Source organism: Octodon degus, unplaced genomic scaffold (genome assembly GCF_000260255.1).
Source record: "Octodon degus isolate 3935 unplaced genomic scaffold, OctDeg1.0 scaffold00167, whole genome shotgun sequence".
NCBI lineage: Eukaryota > Metazoa > Chordata > Mammalia > Rodentia > Octodontidae > Octodon > Octodon degus.
This window is the reverse complement of record NW_004524743.1, coordinates 3,185,624-3,200,106: the sequence shown is the minus strand read 5'-3', so window position 1 is coordinate 3,200,106 and position 14,483 is coordinate 3,185,624. Positions and strand designations below refer to the sequence as shown.

Sequence of the window (14,483 nt, the reverse complement as noted above, 5' to 3'; positions counted from 1 at the left end):
TTTTTTTTTTTATGGTCAGCTCAGCCCACCCGGGGGGAGGGGCTGGCATGGCATGTGGTGCTGGGGATTGAACCGAGGTCCCTGCATGCTGGCCTAAGCTTGCGTAAGCAGGTGCTTTAGACCACTGAGCTATTTTGCCAGCCCTGAGTTTGATCCCTGGTACAAAATTTTTTTTTAAAAAAGATACGATTTTTATAATAATTTTCTTGATATATAAATATGGACATAACTAGATATGTACTGTAGTAAGCATCTTGAATTAGGGAGCCAGTAATTGCTTTTTATTTTTGGTTTCATTTTTGGCAAGGTGGAGTTTGAAATGGGGCCTGTAGCATCCTAGGCAGGTGCTCACCCTACATTGAGCTATATAGCCAAAGCCCTGTTCTGTGGATTGGAGATAGAGATAGAGATAGATAGATAGATAGATAGATAGATAGATAGATAGATAGATAGAGATACAGATATTTTATAACCTGCAGTGTGTGAAAGATTAAAATTGAGAAATTATGAGAAGCCTCTGCTATCTATCTACTATCTGTCCTGTCTGTCTATCTGGTACAGGGTTTCACTACGCAGCTCCAACTCATGGTGATCCTCCTGTCTCAGCCTTTCCTGTGCTGAGGTTATAGGTGTGTACCCCCACACCCAGTCTTGGTGGCCAGCACAGTGCACCCAGGGTTCTGGGGCCAGGACAGCATGGGGTACCAGGGATTGAACCTGGGTCCTTGCACTTGCCAGGCAGGTGCTTAGACCACTGAACTATCTCCCCAGCCCAGCCTCTGTAAAAGAAAAACTTCTGTTTATGATAACTTTAGTATGTGTGAATCACTTCTTTCTGCTGAGTTAGGAAAGTGTACTCTACCAGATATTAGAGGTAATTTAATGTGTTTATTTATTATTTGGATTTTCTCAACATTATTTACTGGTAAACATTCTTTACTACACTTTCAAAAAACATTGAATTTCCTAAGATTTGCATGCAGTTGGTTATTTACTGGTTTTTCATTTCTAGGTTTAGTTTACAAATGAATTTGCCTTAACTTCCATTCAGAAATAGTTTTTACGAAAGCACAGAAATATTAAATCCAGCTTGCTTGCTTGCTTTTGAAATAGGGTCTTACTAAGCAGTTCAGGCTGGCCTTGAGCTCACTTTGTAGCCCAGGCTGGTCTTCAACTTCCAAGGATCCTCCTGCCTCAGCCATCAGAGTGCTGGGATTACATGTGTGCACCACCATGCCTGGCTATTCCAGCTACACTAACAACCAACCCAAGTTCCTTTGAAAACATTTTTTTTTAGTTAAAAGAATTTTTTTAGTCCATGTTTTCAGTACAGAATGATCACATTTGCCACGGGGAGTTGATACATGTACACTAACATCTTTTAATTACTTTTATTACCTCTTCCCCTGAACATATTTTTGTTTCTCTGTGTTTATTTGTGTGTACTTCAGGTAGGCCATATTAAGTTGTTGATATGTGACTATTCGTTTCATCGCATATCTAAAAGAGATCAACAAGACCTGTGACGTGTAGAGTGAGAACATTCACAGCTCGGTGGGGATTTTGAGACAAGCTCTTGTTGAGTCTCTTAAGTTGCCCAGGTCGAACTCAAACTTAGATTCCTCTACGTAGCCTCAGCCTCCCAGAAACTTGTTAGCTTTATTTGATATATCCATCATTATTTTAAAAGACCACATCCTCAGATTTTTAAAAATTAACTTTAGAATAACATGTGATATTTTAATAATGGTAGTGGTGCGATATGTTGCAAGCAAAATAAAAATGAAGAATTCTGTCATAGGATTTTACCTTCTGGTTTCATAATTCATAACCTGATTTCCCCCCACTTTATTATAGAGAATTTTGAACACAGAAAAGTTACCAATGCAGTGTAATTAGCAAACTTACACTATCACTTAAATCTTATAATATGTATTTATTATATTTGCTTCATATATCTATTGCATTTTACTTCAAAATGAAGACTGCCTTTATATTTCATATATAAAACACTAAAGCATCAGTGTGCATATAGTTAGCATTCTTTTTGCTATTCCCTCCCCTTCCCCTCTCCCTCTCCCTCTTCCTCTCCCTTTCTCCCTCCTGCCTCCCTCCCTCCCTTCCCACCAGCTGAGCCCAGGACCTCACTCAACTTAGCTAGAACTCTATCACTGAGCCCACCCCAAAGCCCACTTTAGTTCTTAGGATGAAGTTTGCATATAGTGACGTTGATAAATCCCACTTGTACCTTTATGTAGTTCTGACAAGTGAAATCCTTATCACAATGACATGGTTTTACTAGTTATCATAACTGCTGACTTCTCTCATGATGCCTGGTAAAATGACTGTATTTCAGATGAACTAAAGGCCTGATTTTAGGGCCAGGGATATAGCTCAGTATAAATGCCTGCCTGGCAAGCTCAAGATCCTGAGTTTGATCCCCAATACCACAAAATAAATGCATGAATGAATGAATAAATGAATGATGGTTTTGGCCTGGGGATATGTGTTTAGTGTGCCTGAGTCCAGGAGATTTGATGGTTAGCTCTGAAAAAAAAGAAAAACAAAGGAAAAATGTTAAAATGATGTAGCTTTTTCAGTGTTGTAAGAGCTTATACATAGATCACGAAAATACTTCATTGCTTTACAAATAAGACACACATGGGTATATCTTGAAAAGAATTTTCTGTCAGATAGCAGTTACAATTAAAACTTTATATACTGTTCTCAGAATACATTTTTTACTTGGCATTTATTTATTTATTTATTTATTTATTTTGTGGTACCGGGGATTGAACTCAGGATCCTGCACTTGCCAGGCAAGCATTTGTTCTGTTGTGCTATCTCCCCAGCCCCTTATGTTGGTTTAAAAAAATTTTTTTTAAATGTATTTTGTACAGGGTCTCACTACACAGCTCAGGCTTATAGCGAGCCTCCTGCTTCTGCCTCCCCAGCACTGAGATTATAGGCCTGTGCCACCACACCTGGTCTCAGTGGCCCACTCAGCATGCCTGGGGCCAGGTCGGCACAGGCACAGTATGGCCGCCACATGCCAGGGATCGAAGCCAGGTCCTTGTGCTTGCTGAGGCAGGCGCTTCAACCACCAAGCTGTCTCCGCGGCCCTTGGTGTTTACGTTTGAAGTGTGTTAGTGATGTAATGCAGCGTGTCCATATCCAGAGCAGTATCTCTCAAGTGGTACTTGTTTTACCAAATTCAATGGAAAAATATCTTCTTCTTCTTTTTTTTTTTTTTTTTAAATATTTATTTATTTATTTGTTTATTTAGTGTGTGTGTGGCCAGCTCAGCCCACCAGGGGGCGGGCCTGGCTGGCATGTGGTGCTGGGGATTGAACCGCGGTCCCTGTGTTTTGCTTAGCTTAGCTTGTTCTAAGTAGGTGCTTTAGACCACTGAGCCATCTCACCAGCCCCATATCTTCTGTATTTAATGTTTAGTCAATGTTCCAATTAATTTTATTGTGTTAGATTCAGTTAATGAATAGAAAGGCTCAGTTGATAATTATTTTAATTTGACATCTGAAAATTTGAGTGCAGCTGATTATTTCTTAAGTTGTTCTGTTTTTTATGTCTTTGCAGACTGATATAGGACTTCCATATCCACAGAGAGTGGTTCAGTTGCCTGAGATTGTGTGGGACCAATATACCAATAGCCTTGGGAACTTTGAAAGAGAGTTTAAAAATCGTAAAAGACATACTAGGAGAGTTAAGTTAGTTTTTGATAAAGGTAAGAAATCACTTAATAAAAATTTCATTAGAGAAATAGCTGGCAGTGTCTTGCTTTAATAATTTTGTGCATACTTTTGCCTTTAGTAGGTTTGCCTGCTAGACCAAAAAGTCCCATGGACCCTAAGAAGGATGGAGAGTCCCTTTCGTACTCTGTGCTGCCTCTGAGTGATGGTCCCGAGGGCTCCCACAGCCGGCCGCAGGTGAGTAGCCTGGCAGATTGGAGTAGGGCTTTAGAGTTTTGACAGAATGTGGTAACATTCGGCTGTTTTGTGTTCTGCACATTCTCTCAGTGGTCGCATGCTCTCACATAAAAATGCAGTTAACAGTGTCTGAGTTGGAGGCTCTTTGGGAGATGAAATGGGTGCTACGTGCACTATGCTACATGCTGTCCGACACATAGCGGAGGGTTTTTTTATTGTTCTTTTTTGTCTTCATGGAACAGGATTGAACCCAGGACCTTCTCCCTGAGCCACATTCTCAGCCCCTTTTCATTTTGAGACAGGGTCTTACTAAGTTGCCTAGGTTGTTTTAGAACTTGAGATCCTCCTGCCTTCGGCTCTTAAAGAGCTGTGTATAGGTGTATGGCACCACTCTTGGTTTGGCACGTACCTTTTTATTCTAAAAATAGCCAGGTGTGGTGGTACATGCCTGTCTGTAATCCCGGTATTTGGGAGGTTGAGTTAGGACAATAACTGCTCCTTCAAGGCCAGTCAGGGCTACACAATGAGTTCTAAGCCAGCCTGAGCTGCAAAACAAGGCACTGTCTCAAATGATGAAAACAAAGAAAGCTTAAACTGGGTGTAGGGACAAAGCCTGTAATCTCTGTGCTCAGGAGACTGAGGCCAGAGGATCTTGAGTTCAAGGCGAGCCAGGACTACAAGGCTAGACTGAGTTTAAGACCAGTGTGAACTACAGAGTGAGGCCTATCTCACACTGCTCCCCCAAACTCTGTGTAGTGGGATGTGGCTAGGATTTTTGTCTGGGCTTTTGCCTCTGCTGGTTAGATAGGTTGCTTTTTTTCCATTTTTAACCACTTCCCCATTTTTAAATCCTCTGTATAATGGATTACTGGGAGTATAGATATAAAACTAAGTATAAGAATGTGAGTGTAAAAAAATGTGTATACATTAGAAAAAGTTTATCAACATATCTTGAAAAGTTCCACAATTGGTGTATTATTTAGCTATCACAGAGTAGTCTTTGTTATTTTCCCTGTGGAAAAACAAGGCTTGTTTTATGCGCAGATGATAAGAGGCCGCCTGTGTGACGACACCAAACCCGAAACATTTAACCAGCTGTGGACTGTGGAAGAGCAGGTAAGGGCCTTCTGAGAGCCGCAGGAGTTGGGGATGTCGGTGGCTAGCGTTAGCATTAGTATTGATTCTAACAGGTTGAGCGCATATTGCTTTATGCAGCCGTTTGACAGATTTACGCTGAGTTTTCATACCTTTTTGCACAAAGAAGTTTGGATTTTGAGGCTATCAACTCCTGTTTGGGAGAAGGACCTAGGGTTTTGAGTAGAGGACAGAAATGGATGGAACAAAATCAGTGTTTTTGTAGTGCAGCTTTGGGAAAGAGGACCTAGGAAAACCGAGCCTCAGAGCAGTCTTAACTCTCACAGTGGAGGAGCTGGTAGTGGAGCAGCGTTCTGTCAACGCGTTCTGTCATGTTGGGCCCATGGATGGAGAGATGAGCTCACATGGGCACTAACACTGCAGCCGTGGTAGGCCTAGTAGTTCATTAATTAATATTTTTTAAAAAAAAGCTTTCAGAAACCTTTCCTTTCAGGCCAGCAAGATAGCTTAGCTGTCTACAGTGTCTGCTTAGGCAGCCTCAGGAGACCACAGTCCAATCCCCGGCCAGCCCTCAGGACGGGCTGAGCCTGTTTACAAAACAAAACAAAACAAAAACCAAACACCTTTTTTTCAAGCATGGAGGTTATTGTGTATCTTGCAGCTGTGTAAGAATTTAGAAGATAGACCACACCTAGGAAGGAAAGATGAGCCTCTCTTAATATTCTGAATCCAAAAAATTCACACATGTAGTTGCCAAAACTGTAGGCACCTGACATATTCTGGCAAAAGATGGTCAATGGACATCATTAGGGATTGTCAGATATGGCCTGGGATATAGCTCAGGGGCACAGTGCCTGCCTGGCAAGCACAAGGTCTTGAATTCAATTCCTGGTGCCCCCCAAAAAAGAAAAGATTAAAAAATCGTCAAATATGACAGGATTGATTCATGTTTCCTTTTGTATTTTCTGTTTTCTTGCTTTTTTTACTGAAGTAGAAAACTTTCAGGTCTTTTGTAGCTATATTCTCTAATGTCCCTGTAAAATCTTAAGTTTGTAAGTAGGAGGTTTTGCTACCATGAAGATTTTAGTAACATAAACTCCAAGGTTGAGAAAGGAGTATTATACCTTGAAATGAAATACGAATGTATTTATGTGGCAAGTTAGTGTTTTAAATTGAATATATTTTTTCCTAAATTTGGTCTTGTGTTTGGCTTAGAAAAAACTTGAACAGCTACTCCTGAAATACCCTCCTGAGGAGGTAGAATCTCGACGCTGGCAGAAGATTGCAGATGAGCTAGGCAACAGGACAGCAAAACAGGCGAGGAGGAGAGGGCGTGGGCCTGGCTGGAGGGCTTTAATGAGGAGGAATGGCGCACTGTCGTTTCTGTCTGTACACTGCTAGGTGGTGTTTTAAAAATTCTTAGCATTCTGTAATTTTGTGTTGCTTTCAGAAACAGCTTGAGTTAGTCCTGTTTTGGATCATTACAAAATATTAATAAAAATATAGTGTACTTTTTATCTCTTAAATGTTTAATAAGTATTTACTTTTTGGTTAGACTGTGCTAATGCATTTATGATATGCTTCAATATTCCCTGGTTGTCTTTCTAAAACATTATTCACAGATTGAAAATATGACCGAGCCTATAATCCCAACACTGGGAGGCTCAGGCAGTATTGTTACAAGTTCCAGGCCAATCTGGGTTACACAGTGAATGCTGAGTAATGGGACAGCTTGAACTGAATAGCAAGACCCTGTCTCAACCAAAATCAAAGAAAGAAAGAAAGAAAGAAAGAAAGAAAGGAAAAGAAAAGAAAGAAAGGAAAGAAAGAAAGAAAGAAAGAAAGAAAAAATATGTTTTTAACTTTACAGTCAAATAAATTGAAATGTACTTGCATTATTTTTCATCCAGGCTTAAAAATACATTTGATGGCAATTTAAATTTAGTTTTCGGGTTATGATGAATTTTGTATTATTACATTAATTAGACACACATGTACGTTTTAATTTTTAGACTGCTCGAGTACTGTGTGCCATCTCCGTATGTGAAAAGGCTTGTTGTGTTTCCCCAGGTTGCTAGCCGAGTGCAGAAGTATTTCATAAAGCTGACTAAAGCCGGCATCCCGGTTCCAGGCAGAACGCCAAACCTGTATATATACTCCAAAAAGGTAAAAAGAAAATAGATGAAAGCAAACCTTAGATTAAATTCATTACAGATAGAATTTTTATGTAAAAATGTGCATGTTTATCAGTATACAGGTATTTGGTTTTTGAAGTTTTGTTCATGGTAAACATATTGTTATGTTGGGCATAAATGCAGTATAGGATTCCGTTATTGCTACTTAGAAAAATTCATTTAACTATAATGATTCTGCATTATTTTCTTGGGAATAATATGAATGAGTGTTGCTTTAAAGATTTTATATTGGACTTACATGAGGCCTTTCTGAGATTAAAGGTTTTTAAGATGTTTGACTCTTTTAAAAGTATAGTTTCTGGGGCCGGGGAAATGGCTCAGTGGAATAAGTGCTTCCCTGGCAAGCACAAGGGCCTGAGTTCAATCCCCGGTTCTGAAAAAAAAAAAAAAAAAGAAAAAAAGTACAGTTTCTATTTTTTACTGTGCTATGTGAATCCCAAACTAGAAATGCTTGTTTTAAGGTATTTAAAGTAGTCTTCTCTGCGAGGATAGAAATATACATAGTACTGCTGGGGAGATAGCTCAATGGTCTAAGCCCCTGTCTTAGAAATATACATAGTATTGTCACCTTCACTTTACTAATAATAAGATTAACAGGTAGCTGTTATTCTTACTGTTCAGTGCCTTGGGTCAGGTTCTGTTCCCTAACTTTTCTATAGAGAAAGGATCTGGGCTTAAAAGTACATTGATTAAATTGTCAGGTTGCATTTCTAGTAAGCCTGAGAACCACTGATTTTTCCGAATTTTGTTGTTGTTTTTGTGTTTTGAGACCATCTCGCTATGTAGTTCAGGCTTGCCTTGAACTCTGCGAACTTACTGCCTCAGCCTCCTGAGTGGGAGGATTATCAATGTACGCCACCTCTCCAGCCTTGATTCTGTGTTTCTGATACCAGGCATTTCTACCGGTTCCTTTCTACAATGAAAAGCTACTGTCAGGTTTTTTTTTTTTTTGTTTTTTTTTGTATTTTAGGGAAGGGTTTACAGGGTGTTCAGGGTCTCACTACTAGATTGGACTCATAGTGATCTGCCTGTGTACAGCCTCCCAAGAGCTGGGATTACAGGTGCTCACCACTACACCAGTCTTAATTGCTGTCTCAGCACGCCCCCACGGCGGGGCCAGCACTGCAGGCCCCAGCCCCAGCCTCTGAGCCTGCTTGCAGTTGCTTTAATCAGCTGTTTGGCTGGCCCTCAGTTTTGATACAGAACACTGCATTCAACTGTAATGTTTTTTTTTTGTCTGTTGTACTGGGGCGGGGATGATAAAGGCATCTAATTGACTTTCTTTTATAAATCATTCTGGTATATCCTCTCCCTCACCATTCTTTTACATAAAACTAAAAGATACAAAAGCTAATTCTGTACATATAATGTTGCTTTTCCTAATGGAAGCACTATATAATTTTACATTAAGAAATTCCCTATATAGCTTCATGGTTTACAAGTTAAGTTGTTTCACCAAGCTTTTGAAACTTGTTTCCATTTGTGTGTTTTAAATATTTTTTTTCTCCTCCTCCCCAAACACGTCTTTTACCTAGGTTAGATATGTGGAGTTTCCCTGTGGCTTTGGAGGGTGGGAGCCGTGATAACCAGTGACCAACCTAATGTTTAATTTTCTTGAGTAATTTCTAAGCTGACTTTATAGTTGTGTTGTTTTTGATTAAGATTAGATGATGATAACAGAAAGATACTGGAGAAGCCTAACTATATTCCTTCCTTTGGGTGTACCGTGTTTTAAGTTCATAGACATTTGGGATATGAAGAGCTAGCATAGCTCTAGTCCCAGTGACTCATTGCTATAGTCAAAGTTTAAATTATGAGTCCAGCATGGGAGTGTATGCCTGTAATCTCCGCACTTGAGAGACTGAGGCAAGAGGGTCGCCTCAAGTTCCAGGCCAGCCTGAACTACAAAGTGAGACCCAGTCTCGGAAAACAGAAACCAAAAGTGTTGAAATTGGTGGATTGATGGCTTTCCACCATGTAGCTGAGCTTACTGTTTGGTTCTGTGCCAGGTATTTTCCTACGTAGTGGTGGAGACTGAGGAGAGTGTGGGCTTTGTGTCATGTTAGCCTGCTTTGCACTCCTGCTTTTACCAGCTGCCTGCAGCACACGGAACAAGAAGTTTATTGTGCATTTCTTCACCCTTGAATTAGAGGTGATAACTGCCTTATACAAATGTCATGAGGATTAAGTGACATTGGCTAAGGTGTGCAGTTAGTAGTGTTCAGTAATTACCTTCAGGCATCCATCACATTATGGAAACTTCCCTTTTACTCTGGACAAATGAGGGTCAGGAGTTATTTTCAGACTGTTATGGAAGCTTGCCCTCACTCTGCATAGTTAGGCACTTGGCCCCCGGTCTTCAGTAAGATGATCACAGGAGGCATTGATGCAGCCAGCCGTAGAGTGTGCTGGGACATAGAGGCCAGCGGGGCTGAGCTGCGCGCTCCGTGCTGCTCTTCAGGTGTTTCCCCTACATTTCTGTTATGTTGCAGATTTTATCTTTAAGTTAAAAAAATACAGGAAAAGTAATACTGTACTTTAAGAAAAAAGTGAAAAGTCAAGCCCTTCTGCTAGATCAAGTAACATTTATATTTTCATATTCTTGCACCTTTTAATGTCACAATTACAAATTTGTTTTCTCACTTAGTCTTCAACAAGCAGACGGCAGCATCCCCTTAATAAGCATCTCTTTAAACCTTCCACTTTCATGACTTCACATGAACCGCCAGTATATATGGATGAGGATGATGACCGGGCCTGCTTTCACAGCCACGTGGACAGCGCTGCTGAGGAGGCATCAGTAAGTTGCACTTGTGCTTTGCTTATTACGCAGTTCAGGGGACCGCGTGAGGGTACCGGGGTTTCTCATTGTTCCTACACTGTAGAACATACTGATTTCTTCTCTTCACTAACTAGTCAAATTTGAAGGTTTTTTTTTTTTTTTTTTTTTTTTTTTTTTTGTGGAACCAGGGCTTGAATTGAGGCCGTTGCGCTTGCCAGGCAAATGCTTATTCTACTGAGCTATCTCTCAGGTCCCGGTTTTTTTTTTTTTTTTTTTTTGATGTGCTTAAAACTTTATCATAAAGAAAAATCTCAGACATTTATGTGATAGGGTAAACAACGTAATGAACTTGCCTGCTCTCACCACTCAGCTTCAGCGGTTACTGCCTGGGTGGGTCTGGTTCTCACCTCTTTACCTTGGGTTATTTTGGATCAAGTCCCAGACAGTATGCAGTCACATTTATAGGAGAGTACTCCTTTATAAGATATACGATCAACAATATTTTCTCACCTATCTCAAGATTTTTTTCTAACATGTTTGTTTCTGGAGCTGCATAAGGCCAGTAAGTCATGATGCATTTGTTTTTTTCTTTTGTTCATATTTATTTACAAGTGGACAAGTGAATAAAATGGATTAGTTGTCCTGCAGTGTGAATTTTGTTGATTGCTTGTCTTTTCTGTCACTAACTTGTTCCTCTGTCCCTGAATTTCCAGTACACTTGCCAGCAGGTCTGCAGGATTGATCAGAATCAGTCAGGATCTTCTGGTCACTGACTCAGCATTGATTCATCCACGTGACAAAGTAGTGATACTTGCACTTTTTTCACTTTTTAAAAAACATTCTATAAAGTAAATCCCCTCATCAACAGTTTCTTGGTGACACTAAAGTGACATATCTAGAAAGGGCAGGATGCTGGCCTGATTCTGTTTTACTTTCTTGTTTTTAGAGGTGTGTTTATTTTCTAGTGACCTCCAAAGCTGACCAATAACATTTTTAGAAAGTGTGTTAGAGGGCCATTGGTATTGTTTTCCTTTGCCTCTTTCATCCGAGGTGGTCTATTCATGTTGCCTCTGAGTTCTTAGAGAAAACTCTAGAAGGATTTGCTAGCTTCCGTAGGATCAGCTGAGACAGGGACTGCGCAAGACCAGTACGGATGTTCCCTGCCTCTGACCTGAGCCAGTGACTCTTGGCTATTTTTGCTTGGAGATTATCTGCAATCGTAGCCTGCTTCTAGCCATCTTTACTCACCGCTGGGTTGATTATTGTTTCTAGGCCTATTTAATGGGGTAGTGTTTTGTATTTTAAGGATGAGAAACATCAAAATTATAAATGCAGCTTTTCCTTAACCTTGTGGATGGTCAGTGTGCATCTTGTCTCTCCCACACTGAGCGTCCCAGTTCAGGGTGACAGCAGCACAGAACTCACTCTGTCGCTTGGCAACACTAGCACCACTATTGGCCATCCACAGTGACTATGGAAAAGTTTCCCCCAAGATTGTGTTGCCCTTCAGGGTGCCCATATAAGATAGTGTCAAATTAGTTTTGAAATCCTCAAGTAATTGCCCTCAGTTTTGTTGCCAGTTGCTGATTTGGCTAAATTCATTTCATTTTACTTTCTATTCATCAGGATTCTGTTTTTAATGCTATTAATGCTGTTATTTTGCTGTTCCTGAAACTCAGTTTCTCTATTTTGACTTCTTGCTTAAAGGACATAAAGATTACTTTACATCTTTTTTAATCCTCATTGGAACAGGAATTTTAATGAAAAGGCAGCAAATAAAAGTAAGCTCTTTGGTTCCATTTGTAGGTTAGCATTCTTTTTTTTTTTTTTTTTTTTTTTTTTTTTTTTTTTTTTTGTAATTTTTTTTAGTAATTCTTTTTTTTTTTTTGGTAGTTTTTTAATTTTGGAGGATTAAACTCAGGAGCTTGCGCTTACCAGGCAAGTGCTTATTCTACTAAGCTGTCTCATGTACTGACTGTTCTTTTTTGGTACTGGGAACAGAACTTAGGACCTCACGCTTATGAGTCAGGAGCTCCCTAATCCCTAGCCCTACTGATTGTTCTTAAAATGCTTTTTCCTTTGAAACTTCTTTGAAAAAATAATAACCTGCTGAGTCTTTAGATGTGGCAATTTCGTATAGTTTTTGCTTCTCATTATTAGAATTCTTTACTTGAAATATGTATCTAAATGAAGGACTATTTTGTAGTAAAAAAATTTATATATATCTGTATATACAAAATAGCATAGATATACAGCTACTTTCTCTTAGTTCAATGAGAAGAAAGTTTTGAACTAATAGTGTTTAGACAAGATATCCTGTCTGCATCTTGTACTATGAATAACTATTACAAAGACAATGACATGCAGTGTATCAATTAATTGTAACTGTCCTGCTAACCTCTTTTGAAACTATCTCATTGCTACTTCTTTCTCAATAAAAGTATTTAAAAAAATAAAAAAATAGAAAACTAAACTTGCTGTATGTCAGGGCTGCTGGGGTTGCTATGCATAGTCATGGCCTGAATATTTTGATCTTTATGCTTGTAAGTCCTGCTCTTGGAAAAAATACTGTGTGATCACATTCCTAAGCTTAAAGCATTTTTAAAGAGCTTCAAAGGAAAAACAGGTGTTGTCATGTTGTTAGAAGTACCAGGAAGCTGAGACAGGAAACTTGTGAATTTGAGCCCGGCCAGGGTAACTCGGCAACTTGATGAGGTTCTTTTGAAAATAATAGCTGGGAATGTAGCTCTGTTGGAGGGAGGGGCTTTAGCGGAGGGCCTGACCTGACCTCTGGACTGACGGGAGGGATAGGAGCCCGTGCAGCTGGCGAGGAGCAGCCAGGCATGTAGGTGCAGCCCCTGCTGCAGACTGACCACATCACAGATGGAATTAAGATTCAGCTTTTTTGTTATTACTTATTTTTAAATGAACACCCACTTAAATCATTTTGTTACTTAAAACAGCCATTTAAGATGTGTATTTTCAGTTTAGGGGTAGAACACTTGTCCAGCCTGCCTGAGGCCCTGGGTTCAATCCAAGGAGCATTAGGAAAGATATTTATGAGGCTTCCAGTGGCAAAGTGCATAGATTTAAGCTGCAGCTAGAGCTGGGGGTCAGCCCCGCACTCGGAAGGAGGGCGGAGGCGGGATTGCTGTAAGGGCCGGCCAGTATGGGCTGTGTAAGTCGAGTTCACAGCCAGCTTGAGCTATGTAGCCTGAGCCTGTCCCAGAAATAAGTGACAACTAAAGAGATTATATGTATGTAATTTACTCCTTAGTTTCAAAATATACACTGCTTTAGCCTTATTAGACATTCTCTTTAAGTAAATTTAAAATTTTAAAATACATATAGCATAAAGTTTTCCATCTTGGCCATTTTCAAGTATAAGTTCAGGGGAGTTAAGTGTGTTCACATTCTTGTAAAGCGGTCTCCAGGTCTCCAGAGCTCTCTTCATCTCTGAAGTTCTTGTGGCTGTGCGCTTATAGGTCCTGCTTTTTCAGAGGTGGGTGGAGCTGGAGTGTGTGGTGCTGGATTGAGGGAGTGTGGTTACTAAGTCAGTCTGCTGACTGATTGGGCTGGCATAGTTCTGGGTGTGGAGGACAGGGAGGCTCCTGGGTGGGAATGCTGTCCACTGTAAGGTGTGTAGTCTGGATCAACTCTGAGGGACAGGCTGTGGTTGTGCTTGCTGCTGCTTTTCAGTACCTGCAAAGGGTAGCACCTTGCAGGCCCTGGGTGTGGCTGTCCTGCTGTCACTAAACTTGATTTCTCTGGGCTCCTCATTGGAGTGGAGGGATGCAGATGACCTTCCGTGTGTGCAGGTCACGCCCACTGCATGTGCGTGTGTGTGTGTGTGTGTATACTCACCAACCCTAACGGTACTGTGCACCAACTCTTCATGTAGCATTTGCATGATGAAAGGCCTCATAGCTACACTGCACAACATGTAGGGTTCAGAGGAGGGTTTGCCTAGGTTAAATGCAAACCCTGGGCCATGGTGAGGAAGGAAGTTGAGCAACCTTGGCATTTGGTGCAGTGGGGGCCCTGTGACTCCTCAGGATACCAGGGGGCACAGTTAAACTTTGTCTCTTCCCAAGTGGCTTATTCTACCGAGGACGATGTCCTCAGGCGGGCCCATCAGTTTTGCAGCATGTATTTGCTGAGGATTGAATGGAAGGCCTTGCGTAAGAAACAAATGCTTTACCCTTGGACTCCACCCACCCACATGTCCCTGCCTTTTACTTTTGAAGGCCAGATAATATTCCATTGTGTGTCTGTATCGCTTTGAAAGTCCATTCATTTGCTGCTGGGTACTTGGGCTCATGTGAGCAGCAGTACCATGAGTGTGGGTGTGGGGCACTTTTTGCACCCTGCGTCCTGAAATGGAACTGCGGGGTTGCGTGGTAACATGGTTGCAGTTACTTGAGGAACCGCCGTAATACCATTTTACATTCTTTTTTTTTTTTTTTT

At 40.6% G+C, this 14,483-nt stretch overlaps 1 protein-coding gene across 1 annotated transcript in view; it reads left to right on the top strand.

The window, feature by feature from the left end:
• Zzz3 (zinc finger ZZ-type containing 3) overlaps positions 1-14,483 on the top strand; it is a 75,444-nt gene that overhangs the window by 46,930 nt on the left and 14,031 nt on the right. Inside the window, 6 exon segments of the mRNA XM_023703264.1 lie at positions 3,595-3,742; positions 3,832-3,944; positions 4,989-5,060; positions 6,255-6,356; positions 7,110-7,205; positions 9,882-10,034. Coding sequence (XP_023559032.1) covers positions 3,595-3,742; positions 3,832-3,944; positions 4,989-5,060; positions 6,255-6,356; positions 7,110-7,205; positions 9,882-10,034 — 684 coding nt within the window.